Source organism: Populus nigra, chromosome 19 (assembly GCF_951802175.1).
Source record: "Populus nigra chromosome 19, ddPopNigr1.1, whole genome shotgun sequence".
Classification (NCBI taxonomy): Eukaryota; Viridiplantae; Streptophyta; class Magnoliopsida; order Malpighiales; family Salicaceae; genus Populus; species Populus nigra.
The window spans coordinates 12,847,635-12,864,536 of NC_084870.1; the positions used below are offsets into that span (position 1 = coordinate 12,847,635).

General features: G+C 38.6%; 3 protein-coding genes across 3 annotated transcripts in view; all 3 read right to left on the reverse strand.

Moving 5' to 3' along the window:
* Positions 1-16,902, reverse strand: part of LOC133680044 (wall-associated receptor kinase 2-like) — a 52,664-nt gene that overhangs the window by 21,142 nt on the left and 14,620 nt on the right. The window lies entirely within an intron of this gene.
* Positions 1-16,902, reverse strand: part of LOC133680043 (wall-associated receptor kinase-like 8) — a 43,729-nt gene that overhangs the window by 12,485 nt on the left and 14,342 nt on the right. The window lies entirely within an intron of this gene.
* Positions 13,785-16,808, reverse strand: LOC133680045 (wall-associated receptor kinase 2-like). The gene is made up of 3 exons (XM_062102842.1): positions 15,766-16,808; positions 15,437-15,586; positions 13,785-15,198 (listed from the first exon to the last, which is right to left on the reverse strand). Exons 1-3 carry the CDS (start codon positions 16,622-16,624, stop codon positions 14,045-14,047), a joined length of 2,163 nt encoding a protein of 720 aa, XP_061958826.1. The 5' UTR covers positions 16,625-16,808; the 3' UTR covers positions 13,785-14,044.

The window sequence follows — 16,902 nt, forward strand, 5'->3', positions numbered from 1 at the left end:
CCTTGATGTTGTCCTTTGTCTTCCCCTTCACATCCATGACGGTGTTGAAAATGTTCTCAATCATGTTCTTTTCGATGTGCATGACGTCAAGGTTATGGCGGAGCAGATTGGTCTTCCAATAAGGAAGCTCAAAAAAGATACTTCGCTTTACCCAATTATGGGTCAAACCAAAACCAGGAAACTTTTGCTTACCTGATTGAAGGCCAAACACAATGTCACCGTACTCTGAGACAACATCATGCAAGTCTTCACCAGAAAGACGCGGGGATGCAACATCTTTTTCAATTCTGCCAACAAAGAAATCTTTTCTGTTCTTTCTGTACTTGTGATGAAGTGGCAAGAAGCGACGGTGATAGTAAAAAAAAGAAGCTTTACCTCCATTTGCTAGCGTGAATGCCTTGTTGTTTTCCATGCAGTATGGACATGCGAGTTTCTCATGCGTGCTCCAACCAGAAAGCATTCCATAAGCTGGAAAATCATTGATAGTCCACATCAATACCGCCCTCATAAGGAAATTTTATTTCCTCGATATATCATAAGTCAGAGCTCCAGAGGACCACAACTGCGCCAACTCATCAATCAACGGTCGAAGACAAACATCTATATTCCGCCCCGGGCTTCTTGGACCGGGTATGACAGTAGATAAAAACATGAACTCCGGCCTCATACACATTCCCGATGGCAAGTTATAAACTGTGAGTATGACCGGCCAACAAGAATAAGGAGCAGCAAATGACCCAAATGGGTTGAATCCATCTGTACACAACCCAAGACGCACATTCCTTGATTCAGCTGAAAAGTGAGGATGAACACTGTTAAAGCGTTTCCACGCTTCGCCGTCAGAAGGATGAACCATCACTCCATCAACCGCATGGTGTGCTTGGTGCCATGTCATGTGCTCAGCAGTCCTTGGTGACATGAATAACCTCTGCAGTCTAGGTGTGATCGGGAAATATCTAAGTTTTTTATATGCCACTAGAGTCTTTCCCCTGCCAGTTCTAGGTTTGTAACGGGAATGCCCGCATGTCATGCACTTGGTCATCTCAGCATTTTCAAGGTAGTATAACATGCAGAAGTTAGGGCACATGTCAATTTTCTGGTATCCTAAACCGAGGGGTTTCATCATGGACTTCGCAGCATAGAAGTTCTCTTTCAGCCTGTTCCCTTCAGGTAAAATGCTTCTTGCCCATTCAATAATCTTGTCATACTCGGCCTCACTCAACCCGTGATCTGACTTGATGGTGAACACCTGTGCTACGGCCGATAATTTACTGTGGTTCGTGCAGCCATCCCATAATGGTTCGTCAGAATCTTTCAACAAATCAAAAAACCTAGCTGCATCTACATTAGATTCTTCTTCTACGATTGGACATTGACTGCCATTACCTTGATTCATTCTCATTGCATCCATAACCATATTTCTGTAAGGATTAGTGTTGTCATTTGCCGTTTCATGCACGTTGCTAGCACTAGAAGTAGACCCAACCACCGTTTCTTCCATTCTCCTCTCACTCTCGCTAACAAATACTTCTCCATGTGCATACCAACACTGGTAATTCTCCATAAACCCTTTGTGTAGAAGATGCATCATTACAACATCTGGATGCAGATACTTTTTATTTTCACACTTCCTGCATGGACACCTAATACCGCCTCCGGTAAAATTTCTGGGAATAGATGTTGCGAAATTAATAAAACCCTGAACCCCATTACAATAATCCATCCTCCGCAATCCTTGGGGTGAATCTCGATACATCCATGAACGATCATCCATGACTTATATCGAACCTCTATAAAATTATGATGACATCATGTATTAATTAACTAAGTTAAGTAAATAAACTTGTAAAAATATTACTTTACCTCGAGATTATCCAACAAACCATTCACAACTTCTCATAAATATTAAATATTCATTATCATTTATCAACGTCCATATGAATTAAAATATATAAATTTACAGAAATTACCACTCCGCAATACCATTGATAAAACTTTAAACGGGCCCATTAAGCAAGCTATTAATTATTTCAAAATAGCACATGTAATTCGGTAATTCCATAAAGAAATAACAAATTACAAACAAATACAATCTTACAAAATCTAAAACAAACCATAACAGGTACAAAATTATACATTCATATACTACAAGTTTGTTTGAGAAATAACAATAAAACATGTACATCTACTAACAAAATACATATACTAAAAAAACAATAAAATTGACATTTAATTAAATCTTAAAATTTAAAAAGATATAATTACTTACAAAAATTGATAAAATCCGTCGGTAAATCAGAACACGGATGTTGTGACCACAAAATTTCAAGAAATATAACTTGTTGTGCTGATATGAGGAAGATTTTTTTTTTAAAGGGGGAGGGGGGGCTGGTTGTTTGCAAATGGGGAGAGTTGGGATGAGGAAGAAGAAGGAGAAATAGGGGATGAGAGGGTCGGCAGAGCTGTCATATATTAACTTTTTCCAACGGTTTTACCGACGGAAACTCCGTCGGTGATTACGTCGGTGATTCTGACGGAAACATAGACACGTCACCATACGGATCTGCCATTTCAAATCCCTCGGTGATTCCGTCGGCAATTTAAACGGCGAACCGGTCGCATCACTGTATAGGCTGTCGTTTTGAATCCGTCGGTGATGCCGTCGGCAACAAATAACCCGCTAAAACCTCCACGTTAGCGACCCGCCTTTTTTTTAAATTCGAAAACTTTTCCGTCGGTAATTTCGACCTCAAAATACCGACAGAAATATTCCGTCGGTAAATCCGTTGGTATTTAGCGAATTTCTGGTAGTGGTTGTTGAGATCTTATTTTTTAATGATATTATTAAATTAATCAGGTTTATTAAACTCATTTGAGCCAATTACCTGAACATTATATATTTTATTTTTTAAAAAATATTGATTTTTTTTTATATATTTTTTATATGATAAAAAAAAATTGATCCGCGACGTAGTGCAGACCATCTAACTAATGCTGCCTAAAAGTGGTTAATCATTGTACCAAGTGTCCATTTATTTTTTCTTTTCAAAGTATTTTAAAAACAATTAAAAATATTGTTTTTATTTTAAATTAAATTTTTAGTATTTTTAGATTGTTTTTTTTGTGTTGTATTAAAAATAAATTAAAAAAATAAAAAATTATTTTTAAATATTTTTTATAAAGAGTAATTTAAAAAAAATCTACTAACACAATTTTAAACGGGGAGTAAATCACTGGCAGCAAAATTACTAAATGATATCTTTAATTATCTCAGGAATGGGAAAGATTTAACGTGGACATGGGAGCTTTGGCAGCACCTTTCCCACGTCATTTTCAGCCCATGATATGCCTACAAATCTTGAAATCTGAATGAAATCCCCTCTTAAATATATTCTAAGACCTGCAACGTAATTATTAAGAATTTGTAACAAGAAACAGAACTGTTTCTGTCAGGAATACCATTACCATCATCATCATCATCATTAATACTACTACTATTACTACTGATCATTTCTTCATTGTTGTTGCTGTTGTTATATTATTATTGTGATAACTCAATTTTTAACTTTTTATATTTAAATTATTTTTATTACTGAAAAAATGATGAAAAAAATGATAAAAAATAAGTAAAAATAAAATAAATAAAGAAAGAATTAAAATTTGGGTTAAGAGCAACATAATTGGAAGTTTAAAGATTTAATTAAACTCTTGACTAGTTTAATTAATCAAATCAATGGTTTAATTGGAGAATTGATAAGTTTTGAGACTTAATTGATCTTGGAATTAATTTAATTAATCCAATTAAGGGTTTAATTGGAGAATTGATAAGTTTTAAAACTTAATTAATCTTGGAATTAATTTAATTAAGAGTTTAATTGGAGAATTGATAAGTTTTAGCCTTAATTAAGTTTGGAATTAACTTATTCAGGGATTTAATTGAAGCAATATTAAAGTGTGGGCCAATTACAGTTTAAACGAGGGGCTTCATTACAAAACGTTTAAAACTTCAAGGGCCAAAATAAAAATAACCATTAAACACAAAAATAGTGCCATTTCTAGACATTGTTCATCTTCCTCAACGGTTCAGTCGCCCGCCGCCACCATTACACCTGCAATCAATGGATGAAACGGCATTGTTCTCTCGATATAAAAGCCAGAGAACGAAAGGCCACAAAAAAAGGGGGCATAACCGAAAAGCCACTGGTGATCATAGAACCGGGGGAGAGGAGAAAATAAAAACAGACTTTCGTTTTCCTCTATTTCTTCTCAAGGAAACAGAGGAGGTGAAAGAAAAAAACAAAGCAACGAAGAGGGGAAAAAGGAGCAGAACCGAGAAAAAAAAAAGAAAGGAACAAAACCAGGGAGGGAGGCTGTACAGAGGGGAGCAAAATTTGTGCCCCGGTTTCTTCTAAAAGAAACACAGGCGTTCGGCGCCATTCTCTGGTAAGCCAGAGAAGGCCACAGAGAAGGAAACGAGTAACTTAGGGGGCACCACCTTCCCCCCTTCCTACTGAACTCACAGACGAGAGAAAAGGCCATGCACGCGGAAAGAAAAATGAAGAAAACAGAGGAGTAATGACAGAACCGGGGAGGGAGAAGAGCAGGGGAACTGGGAGGAGAGAGTGAAGGCAGAAGACGAAATAGAGAGCACGAACCAAACCAAGAAAAACACAGAGAGAGAAGAAAAAAGACGACGAGCAGGGGAACAAACCGAAACAGAAAAGAAGAAGACGACAGAACAAGGAAAGCTAAAACAGAGGAGAGGAAGCAGTGTTGGTGGAACAGCCCTTCCACACCGCCATCTTCGTTTGCAAGCAGCAGATTCCAGGAACAGACGAAGAAGGAGAAGAGAGGGAGAGACCGGGCGATAGAGGACTGATAGACAAGAAACCAGGAGGGAGAAGACATCGTCCGGCCAGAGCTAACCGGTCGCCACCTTCATCTTCGCCTTCACCCCGCAGCTGCACCACCTCAGCAGCTCTTCCACACCGTGAACATCCAGCAGTCCTCCATTGAAGCAGCCGTGTCCCTCAGCCTTGCCAGGTAAGTTCTTTAGTTTTCCTTCTTTTGGTAAATTAATTACCCTACTACTATTGCATGCATGCGCGAGTGATTCACGCATGCATACAACAGTGGCAGCCGGGTCACTGGTTCAAACCAGTGACCCAACCTTTTTTTTTTACCATGCAACATAAATTAAAAATAAATTTAAAAAATAAAGAAAAAAAACAGAAAAAATAAAAAAGTAGAAAAAAAGATGTGTGTGCATGAATAAAAATAACATAAATTTATTGGTTTATTCACCGATGCCAGAGTCAAGAATAAAAATACCGGTTTAAATTTATATTATTTTTATTCATTATATTTTATTTTATTTAGCTAGAAAAATAAAAAAATATGTGCATGTGTAAAAATAAATTTATTTTATTTGTTTATTCACTGACGCCAGAGTTAGGAATAAAAATATTGATCGAAATTTATTTTATAGCTATGTAATATTTACTAATATCAGAGTTGAAATTATTCGTAGTTGAATATTTATTGGCGCCAGAGTCAAGAATATTGCAAGTAAACCATCAGAGCATAAACCAATAAATATTTAGAAATTTAAGACAAAATCAGTAATGCAGTTTGCCTCAGGCAGAACTTTTAAGGGGTGATAATATCTTCCCTTTTACGTAACCAATCCCGTACCATAGAATCTCTGTTGACCAGTTAGGGTTCCTAGTGACTATAATACTAAGTGACGACTTTTCCCCTAAAAGAACAAGATGTCAGATATCTGTTCTTTTTTCTTAAATCAGAAAATTATTTTTAAGGTCGTCGCGATGTCGGTTGCGACAATTACCTTCTTTAGTTTTAGTTTTTATCTTAAACAGAACTTTTCTAATGTAAAAATAATTTCTCTCTTTTGCTATCTCTGTTTAGTTTTAGTATCTTGATGATTAAACTTGCTCAAAGCAGCAGACAACAGGGGTTGAAAAGGCTCTCATACCTCTTTGATGAAAAACTGCAGTTTTTCCATCCTTTCACACTCTCCTCATCCTCAACGTTTGTGATATATCCCACAGTTTTGCCAACATTAAAAAAATTATTGGAAGCAATGGTTGTTTAGTCTGAAATCAATGCAACATCAAAATTTATAAAGATTCAGTGTTAAACAAATAAGATTCAAGAGGATGGTTGAAGGGGAGATAACATGACGTGGCATGAGAGAGATGGAGAAGGGAAAGAAAAAGTATCTTAAACCAAAATTTAACCCAAATGTGATGTAAGAAAAGTCTAGTGGAATTGGATTTTTTAATAATAAAATTATAAATTAAAGTTGTTTGGACGACAGAAAAGGAAAGGGTTCTTTCCCAGCTAGCTTTTAAGCACTGGTTCAGCTGCTCATCTTTCTGTGATGCTCTTACTCCGACCGCTCAACTTCGTCGTTGGCATCTTGTACTGTTCCCTCCCTGTCTGTCCACCTCTCCGAAGACAATATCTTGGGTGGTGACCACATCCTCTGGGATGTGATGTTAATTTGGACATAGAATCGAGTCCTTGTAAATGGGCAGAGCCAGGGAACTGACGTCTGTGGTCCCATGAGGCCAATTCTTTTAAAAATTCTGTCTTTCTTATATTTTTTTTTGTTTGCGTTGGAAAATATCCCATCCTAAGTCATAAGTCAATGACGCCCCAGTAGTCAATCATGAAGACTAAAATAATTGTATCATGTTCCCATTCAAAATCCCCATATGATCAAACTCTAATCTCTCGTCTTAACTAATTAGCTGAATTTAATTATATTAATCAGTTGATTCTTTTATATAAAAACTATAATTTTATATAAAAAATTTAAATATATTTTAGAAATCAAAATATTCATTTATATCCAACTTATAAAATAAAAAATAATTAAAATCTCTAAAGCTTATTGTTCCCAAACAAATTATATGAAAGGCCTAGCAAAAATATTTATAAACTAATGGAATAGATCTAAGCGTAAAAAGAGATCTGGTTATGCCATATCAGAACAACTGTTCAAAAGAGTTTTAAATTTTGATCCGACCATTGGATTACGCTTAAAATTTTACAAGAGTTTTTAGGGGCTATTTTTTTTATTGTAGCTACTGCATAGCTAAATAGATTGTCGGATCTTTGAATATAAAAAATCTCGCCGGGACCTTATGGTTTTGATAAATTTGAGATTTTCCTCGTTATTTTTGGAAATTCGTTGACTGGTTTCACTGATCTTTACGAACCGGTCGACTGGTTGAGCTAGAAACAACATAGTTTGACCATGTCGCATTTTTAAAACATGACATCTCAAACTATGTTATTTCATCAAATCTTTTTGTTTTTATATAATTCGTTAATTTTTTTAATTTTGTGTTCTAATTGCACAATTTATCCCTTTTTTCTCATTACAAATGGGTTGTTTTTTCATTGGAAAATTTACTTTTAAGAATCAACATAAAGTGTGTTTGTCTTCTTCTTCTTTCAAAAAAACGTTTTTAAAGATTTTAAAATTTTTTTTCTTTAAATTAAAATTTTTTTAATCAATTTGAAAATGAGCAATCATTTTTTTTAATGTTTTTTAATACGTTAAAACATCGTTTCCAAACAAGCCCTCGCCGTCTTTACTCAAAACAAAAGGGATGTTTAACACCTATGCTTGCAACAAAGCAGAGGACAAACCATGCATCCAATTTCTTCTTTCAAGATTCTTTTCTTTTTTTATTACATGCGAGTAATTCGTAGAAGATCATACACTGTCAAACACTCAAGACTTTCCTTGACCTCAAGTAACTGAACACCTTTTCTATGTAGGTGAGAGTTGCATGTGATTTCAAGGAACAGTATTAAGCTAAGATTTCAGCAAAGTGGGGAAACTTGCTCAAAGCAGTAGCATTCACAACAGGGGTTGAAAAAGCTTTCATACCTCTTTGAAGAACTGCAGTGCCATGGACTTCATGCTGCCCCTTCATCGGGAACACATGCTCGCGCCGGTTCTTTGGTCGTGCTCGATAAAATCTAGTGCATCTTCCTTGGAGACAACATTGACACGGCTCACCCTGTTTTTGTGTGTCACCACATATAACTTGTCAGCAACCTTCACAAGTTCTGGCCTGAAAGTGGTGGTTATAAATTGTGTGTTTGCCATATCAGCCAGGCGACGAATCATGTCTAGCGAAGAAAGTAATTAAGGATCACCTCCAATGGTTACATCTGATGAATAAATAATAGCTAAATACAATACAGGGCACACATAATGTTAGGATATTGCCATTTAGTGGCAATACCCCACCACTAATTGTGGCTTAGTGGAAGCACCACTAGTGCCACAATTAGTGGCATGATTTTAGAATCCATTGTCCCCTTGATGTGCTGGAGAAGGCTACTAAAAAATGCATATAAAGGAGGCTTATATTTGAGAGCAAAGTTGAGAGAATTGTAGAGGGTTGAGAGAGTGAGAACGTGAGATTAGAGAGAAAAGAGAGAGCTGCAATGACAGAAGCCTTGCTGCCATTGCAGCAGCTGTAAGTGCAGCAAAAGAGTTGGGAGTTGAGTTTGAGTGAAGTGATCCTCCTCCTCCATGTATGTTGTAATCCTTTCTCTATATATCTCTAATAATATGGACTCTCCCGTGGATGTAGGCGGTTTTGCCAAACCACGTTAAATATTGTCTCAGTGTGCTTAACCCTCCTATGAGTAACTATCATAACACCACCGGTCCGCGCATGGAGAGCCAGAATCCCCAACAATTGGTATCAGAGTCTAGTTTAAAGGGGTGTTTGATTTTTGCTCAAAAATGAAAGTTGTTAAAATTGTGTTTTGACCATACCACTGTGTAGAGGAGGAAGAGACGAAGCCACTGGTGAAAACGGTGTCAGAATCGGACGTCGGACATGACCGCACTCTCCATCACTCCCTGGCAAGGCGTCTGCCCACGCGCGCAGACGCGCCCCACGCGTCTTCTTCGCCCGGATGGGCTGACCCGACCCGAATACCAGTTGACCCGACCCATGTGACTGACCCGGATATGGATGACGTCAGCATGGCATAATTGTGATGTCAGCATACACAGTAGGCATGCCAGGGATGACATCAGCCTGATGTAAGTGTGATGTCAGCATGCACAGTCAGCAGACACGTCAGCAAAGTGGGACCCATCTGCCATATCATCAGCCGCGAGCCGAGCCGAGGGACAGGATCCAGTGTAGCTGATCCTATGTACAACCGAATCTGAGATTGAATCTGAGCCGTTAATCAGGCCAGAATTGTTTTGATCAAATCTTAGCCGTCTGAAGTGCAATTTGGACGATATCAGATTGTTTCCAGCTAATTTGATCGTTCCAGATGTAATGGTACGGTCCGATCGTTGAGATTTGGGACCAAAAGTGGTGGTGGTGAATTATTAAAGAGAGATTGCCCGATCAGGAGGCATCCGATGGTCTTCATGGTGGTCGATGAAGATGAAGAAGAAGGTGCACATGTTTACCCAATTACATGTGCTGAACTGCTAAGTGGGGAGAATTTTTCAGTTGCCTTGAGGAAGGGGAAAAATGGTACACTCTGGACACCCGATCAAGTGGACAATTAGCGGTGTAGAGTGAAAACTGATGAAGACCAATCTTGACGAATCTAAGAACTGGTAGTCTCGCCAGATATTGAGAAATCATGTATTAAACCAGTATATTCCAGATCACTTGTAAAGGAAAGCCGGGACAAAGCTAGCAAATGGTTGTATATACGGAAAGACAGTACGATGGATAGATATGGCCTGAGAAGTTATGTCTAGGAGATTGGGTTTTAAGCGGGATCAGTGTGACCCCTCCAATCTTTCCTGGGAACTTGCTTAGTGGAAGGATTATCCATACGGTACTATTTTCGTATATATAACAGTTTGTAATGAAACAGTTGAAGACTAGCAGGATGACGGCACAAGGGAACAGTTGGGTTCCGTATGATCAAGGATCTGATGAAATGGTGATTTCTCCAAAGAAGTTAGATTCGGTGACTGTGATTTCTCGAGGGAAGAATTGATGAAGACCCTGATAATGGAAGAGAAATACAGCAAGGGGATAAAGATTGGCACCCTATTTTGACTTAGACAGGTGTTATGACAGGATGAGCTGCTGTCAAACATAAGCAAGGAATAGGAAGAAATTTGGAGAACATAAATTGCACGAGGGCACACAAAGATTGTGCAGGAGTACCCGTAGGATCCAACGAGGTACTGTAATGAGACAATAGGTGCAAGGAGAAGAAGAGTTCCGAGATGAAGCTCAGAGCAGAGACTGTTAAAGTTTGTACAACAGGAAGTCTCTTGTGCTCTTAATGAAGACAACAGGCGAAGACATTTCCAATGCATGCAAGGATGGAAAGAGAGCTGTTGCAGAGGCACCTAATTGAGGGGGTGCAAATGTTTGTGATATAAGGCAACCGCCTATGATGAAAGGCGAAGACACCAAAGAGAGTTGGTGTAGGTGGAGCTGTCAAGCAGAAAGGCACAGAAGCTCCAAACATAGAAATCGAGGTGGAGGATTGCGAGGAGTATACCGCAACTTTCTCTTTCTATGTAGTTAGTGGCAGTAATCTCTCCCATAGTGCACATGGTGGTAGAGACTTTTGGAGCCACTTTGAAGCATCTCAGCTGAAGGAGGATGCGACCACCTATGAAAGGTGAAGACACCTTAGATGGAAGGTGTGAAGGCAGTGATAGAAGCCCCAGTTCATACCGTCGTATGGTGACGAGCGGAGACACCTAAGGAGAAGGTGTGTGGGCCACGATATGAGCCCAGTTCAGAACAACCCCAGAGCCAATGTGATGTCTAGATATGAGTGGACAGGTGTATAGCCAATGAAGTGGCTATGATAAGTATGGAGACAAATGCAGGATTGACTTTCATGGATATTGCCCCCATGCTAAAGATCAATAAGCTCGAAGACATTTGCCTTGGACAATAAGTGTGTGACTTGTGGAGCATTAAGACGCGGCTGCTATGAAGAAACAGAATGGCATGCACAGGTTCCGAGAACGAGTTGACTCTTGTCAAGGTGGTGAACTCGGTAATGTCATTGTAATACTCAGAGTATGAAGATAGATATGGATCAACCTTTATGGGCTGCCCCCATGGTTAAAGGTGGAGAGCTACCTGGACTCTTACGACTAAGAGCGAGAGACTCACGGAGAAGTAAGGCATGGTTCCTAGGGTGGAACAGAGGGCAGGCGCAACTCCTGGATGAGTAGACTCTTAGAAGAGTGGTGAGCTTGTGATCACATTGAAATACTCAATGACTGTTGCACTTGGAAATATTTGTTTGAGGGGGTGTTGTAAGCCTTGGTGTAAGGCTTGAAAAATCATTCCGGACCGAGCATGGTTGATACGCTCGAAGGGGAATGTTGTGTTGAAGACGCTCTCAGAATGGTAAGCTTGGAAGAACTGCAAGATGCAAGCCTGTGCTGAAGAAGCAAGAAGACAATTGCCCACACAAATGGCAAAAGGGGTGATTGTTAGGATATTGCCATTTAGTGGCAATACCCCACCACTAATTGTGGCTTAGTGGAAGCACCACTAGTGCCACAATTAGTGGCATGATTTCAGGACCCATTATCCCCTTGATGTGCTGGAGAAGGCTGCTAAGAAATGCATATAAATGAGGCTTATATTTGAGAGCGAAGTTGAGAGAATTGTAGAGGGTTGAGAGAGTGAGAACGTGAGATTAGAGAGAAAAGAGAAAGCTGCAATGGCAGAAGCCTTGCTGCCATTGCAGCAGCTGCAAGTGCAACAAAAGAGTTGGGAGTTGAGTTTGAGTGAAGTGATCCTCCTCCTCCATGTATGTTGTAATCCTTTCTCTATATATCTCTAATAATATGGACTCTCCCGTGGATGTAGGCGGTTTTGCCGAACCACGTTAAATATTGTCTCAGTATGCTTAACCCTCCTATGAGTAACTATCAGAACACTACCGGTCCGCGCATGGAGAGCTGGAATCCCCAACACATAACTACACACCAACAACACTTTAGATTTTCTGTATCCACATTTCTGCAGAAAAATAAACGCAGACCTTCACTTTCACACCTATGTATTTCTCAACCCTTCCCTCCAAATCTGCCTCACGAGGTCCGTCATCATCATAATCATCATCCCCACGATCACCTTCATGTCAAGATATTAAGCCATGACATTTTTAAAATGCACTCCTACAACATCAAAATCAAGAAGAATACTGATTAAGCTTGGAAAACAATAAAAAACACAAATGAAAAATGATTTTTATTTAAAATTTTTTAAAATCAACTAAATAAATCAGTAATACTACAATTAATTAATCAATCAAACCCAAAGTAAAATCTTCAAAACCCTAATCTTCAACAAAACAAAAAATCAAAGCTAAATAACATAATTATACATAACAATCTTATATTTTAAACTTATTTTCTTTACCTATCTTCTGATTCCTTTATCTCTTTCCCTCTTCTCTATTCTTCTTCTTTCTCCCTTTTCTTCTCTCGTGCCTGTTCTCTCTCTCTCTCAAATTAGATTTTCCTCTTTTTATTTTTTTTATTCTATTTATATTTGTCAAGCTTTATTCAATTATAACAATACATCTTATTTATTTATACCTATATTTAAGCCTCCAAGTGCCTTTTCCAATTTATTTTTCCAAAACATCACAATTAAAATTACGTACAGTGTTGTAACAGTGTTAGAATGCAGATTTATTTATTAAATTTCAACTGCTCTATTTTAAGGCAATAATTGAAGTCAAAACCCTAAACTTATTCTAACAGTAGATGTTGCGAAATTCTTGTTCAAAGAAAACAAGCCATGAGATTGTATTTTCCTGATAGATACATAATTAATTCCGCTAAAAAATGGTGGGTGAGACTGCTGCAAACAGTGTTGCTTTTGCTTTCGACGTTCTTTACTTCTTCTCTATGTGATTTTTGATTTGTGCAACTGTTGGATTGTCTAACAGAGTTGGCACTTCATATACTCGTTCAATTGCTTCCCATAGATCATTAGCATCAAGATAGGCTTCAATTCTAACAGCCCATACTTGATAATTGATCCCATCAAATATTAGAGGTGCAACTGTAGTAAATGACATTTCTGAGTTCATATTAGATGTGTTGTGTTTAGATGAAAAGTATTTGAAGGTTGTGTTTAGGCTCTCTCAATCTCACAAGTATTTGAAGGTTATGTTTAGGATCTCTCAATCTCACAAGTCCCTCAAAAAAATTAGCTCTGATACCAATTTGTTATATATATTGAAGAGAAAACAAAATTTTGTTGTTGTAGTTGCAGTAGAACACATTACTTTATTGATTTTCAATACGATTATTTATACAATAAGAAAAAACAGAATTGCAAAATATTCTCTTAGGATATCTGATTTTCTGTTACATGGAATAAAAATAGCCATTAGACTAGCAACAAGAAACAAACTCTAATACTGTAAACAAACTTATATTCTGCTGAGATTTTATTTTGATCAACACCAAGCATGAAGTATCTGACGAGTTATCTAGGCTAACAGCACTTCATGGATGCTTGTGCGGTCAGAAAAATAGTGGAGGTATAATCTTTGCCAGGCAAATCATCACTCTTCTCCATGAGAATGTAAGTCCTTGAATAAGTGAACCTAAGATGGGTTCCTTATTGAAGTCCAGAAAGTCCGCTACAATCACAAAGTTCAATTAAATGCTACGTTGAAGTCCAAAATCATGCTGATCGCTTTATTATGATCTTTATATCACATCTCAGGAATGGCATTTCGGTCCATGGTTCCACAAAATCTACCATGCAAGGTAAATTAATCGCTTTATTATGATCTTTATCCTGTAAACCCACAATTTTTACTTTACATGATGAAAAAAGAAAGGATAAATCCAGAAACATGTTAAGCTTGCAGGATCCTGGAGACAATAATACTCAATCACTACCATTAAAGCTGCAACTTAATCAAACAAACTATTTAGTACACGCTTGACAACAATTTCTTGGCCCTCCGAAAGTGCAGCATGTTTCCTTGGCAAATTCCAATTTTAAATGCTATCGGTGTAGTTTTCAATCTCCAAGGATATGACAGTTTGGGATTGACTCGTGGGAGGACTTGCGTTGTTGCGGAAAGATTGTGATGATTCGCCTAGCAAGTACTCTGTCTCATCGCTATTTTGCTGGGCCCATGATTTCTGATTAAGGGCTTTCAGCTTAGCAAGCTCCTCTGACACTTCCTTCATGGATGGGCGGTTTACTCCTGTGCTATTCAGACATCTTTTAGCAAGCTCAGCAACAGCTTCTATCTCATCCATCTCAGCTTCATCAGCTGCTTGAAAATCCAAAATCCCAAAAACATCATTATTTTCCAATGCTGAGTTGAAGTACTGAATAAAGTTCCGTTTCTTTCCTGACTTGGCATTTGAGTTTGGCTTCTCCCCTGTGAGAAGCTCCACAAGAACTACTCCAAAGCTATAGACATCACTTTTTTCAGTTAAATTACCCGTCATAAGATACTCTGGATCCAGGTAGCCGAAAGTTCCTTGTATTTTCGTGGCTAAAATATTGGTCTGGCCTGGAGAAATAAGCACCGAAGCTCCAAAATCTGCTACCTTTGCCGTGTAATTATCGTCTAATAGAATGTTCACCGACTTGACATCTCCGTGAATAACTGGAGGGTCTGCTAGAGAGTGCAAATAATCAAGCGCGAGAGCAGCCTCTGATGCAATCCTCAGACGATTGCTCCAGGAAGCCAATACCTGTGACCTTTTGTCATGGATGTGCTTGAAAAGGGTTCCATTTGAGATGAACTCGTAAACTAGTAATGGCACTTTGGTCTCCAAGCACAGGCCCAGGAGTTTTACCACGTTCTTGTGGTTGACCTGTGAAACAACGCAGATTTCATGTTGGAAATCCTCGTTCATCTGAGCTTTGTCCACCCCCTTGGACTTCTTGACAGCAACTACTGTATTGTCTGCTAAAACTCCTTTGTAAACTGAACCGAAACCACCTTCCCCGAGTTTTTTATCATCATCATAATTGTTGGTTGCTTTTGTCAGCTCTGCCTCACTGAAAATCCTTACTCTTTGATGCTTTAAAACCATTCCCCCATTTTCTCTGAAGTTCTTGTCCTTTCTTCTTTTACTCAAGATCATGAAGAGCAATAGACAAATAATCACCAGGGAAACTATGGCGCCTACGACTGCATACAGAAAATCAATGGAAAACAAATGAATCTCTTGAACAGAAACGTTTCCATGCCATATTTAGTGGCTATGCAAATCTCATGTGTTGAGAGGGAGGAATAAAGGATGTATGCAAAGCAGAATCCAATAACAGGAGCTTATTGGTTCTCTGAGTACTAAAGATGGAGCTCTGGAAGCAATCAAAGCAAGCAATAGCAACCACTGGTATAGAAGAAAAATGCGAAGGACATTTACCTGCTATAATGGTAGTGATAGCAAATCCTTGACAACCTACTTTGCCATCACCATGCATGCCAAGTGAACATTTACATTCGTAATCCCCAATGGTGTTGTGGCATTTACCATGACATGTGTATTTCTTGGGATCCTTGCACTCATCAATATCTGTAAACATAAGAAATTATGAATTGACCTTAATTCAGTACAGTTTAGTCTACACGAATATAAATTCTAGAAAAGTTCTACGCATTTAGAAGTTGTTTTGTTTCATCAATATCTGAGAAGAGGAATGAGCAATCTTTTAATTTCAATTACGTAACTACTGAAGGCATCTGTCACTTTACCTTGGCACCCTTGTTCAAGATATGGGTTTCCTTCGAACCCTTTTTTGCATGCGCAACGATATCCTTGACCATTATCAGAGTAATTGCAATTTGTATTGATGCCACAAGCATATGAACTCTTATTGGCCGGAGCATTTTCGCATGTCTCGGTTTGAGCTACCCATTCGATCACAACATTTGACGTATCATTAAGTTTTGGAGTTCGAGAGAGTGGCCAATCCGACACATCAAGGGAGTCCTTGTCCTCAAGGAATGCAAAGCCACAGCGGTTAAATTCGAAAACATCCGTGTGGTTGCTAAAGCTCTGAATGGTAATATCCAGAGACTTGAGACCCTTTGGAATCGAGGTCTGGCAGCATCCTGAACCTGAGCAGGAATTATTCTTTGACATGGTAACATTTCTAGTGCATAAAGAGAGACAAGCAGCCCCGAATGTTGCGTCCATGTTGGTCACCATGGCAAAGGTATCACAACCAACTGCTGTGAACATATTTCGAGAGTCTGAAAATGTGAAGGGGCCTGATCCAAGTGAGATGGACTGATTGAAAAGCCCCGTCTGCCTCCCTGACTTGTTATAGCAATCGAACGATGGATCAATGCCTACAGTGACTGTGCCATTCAGCAATGATATATTGCGGGCAGAGATGTTCTCTCCAAACCACAGTTCATGATGACCATCATCAGTGGAATTGCAATGTAGAAAGAAGTTTTCATTCATGGCACATCTTTGTTCCCCAATCCCAAACGGGTAAGGAACAATAACATCACCACACCTTTCTTGGCAGCCATCTTTCACATCTGGATTTGCCGCCACTAGTAGCAACATCATCAGCAAAAACACCCACCTCTGAAGTCTCATTTCCTGTACACCACCCAACTTAATAAATGTATACAAAGAAGCTCCAAACCCACTCGCCCCCGCTAATTTTTAGTTGTGCAACTTCATTTCCTGGTAGACAATATATATATAGCTAAGAGAGTGACAGAAAACACTCATCATATGACCAATTCCGAGATGATCAGGTCAATGAAGTCTTGCGAGTCCTTTCTTCGATCTTTCTTTTATAGCAATCCAAAATTAATTAACCCAAATGTGATGTAATTAGATTTATTTTATTTAGTTTTCTATTCTTTCAA

Excerpts from the sequence above, each read along its gene's own strand:
- LOC133680045 (XM_062102842.1), bottom strand. The coding sequence starts at position 16,624 with ATGAGACTTCAGAGGTGGGTGTTTTTGCTGATGATGTTGCTACTAGTG. Across the intron at positions 15,587-15,765 it reads TCTTGAACAAGGGTGCCAAG|ATATTGATGAGTGCAAGGAT; the intron begins GTAAAGTGACAG and ends TTATGTTTACAG. Across the intron at positions 15,199-15,436 it reads TATCACTACCATTATAGCAG|TCGTAGGCGCCATAGTTTCC; the intron begins GTAAATGTCCTT and ends TTCTGTATGCAG.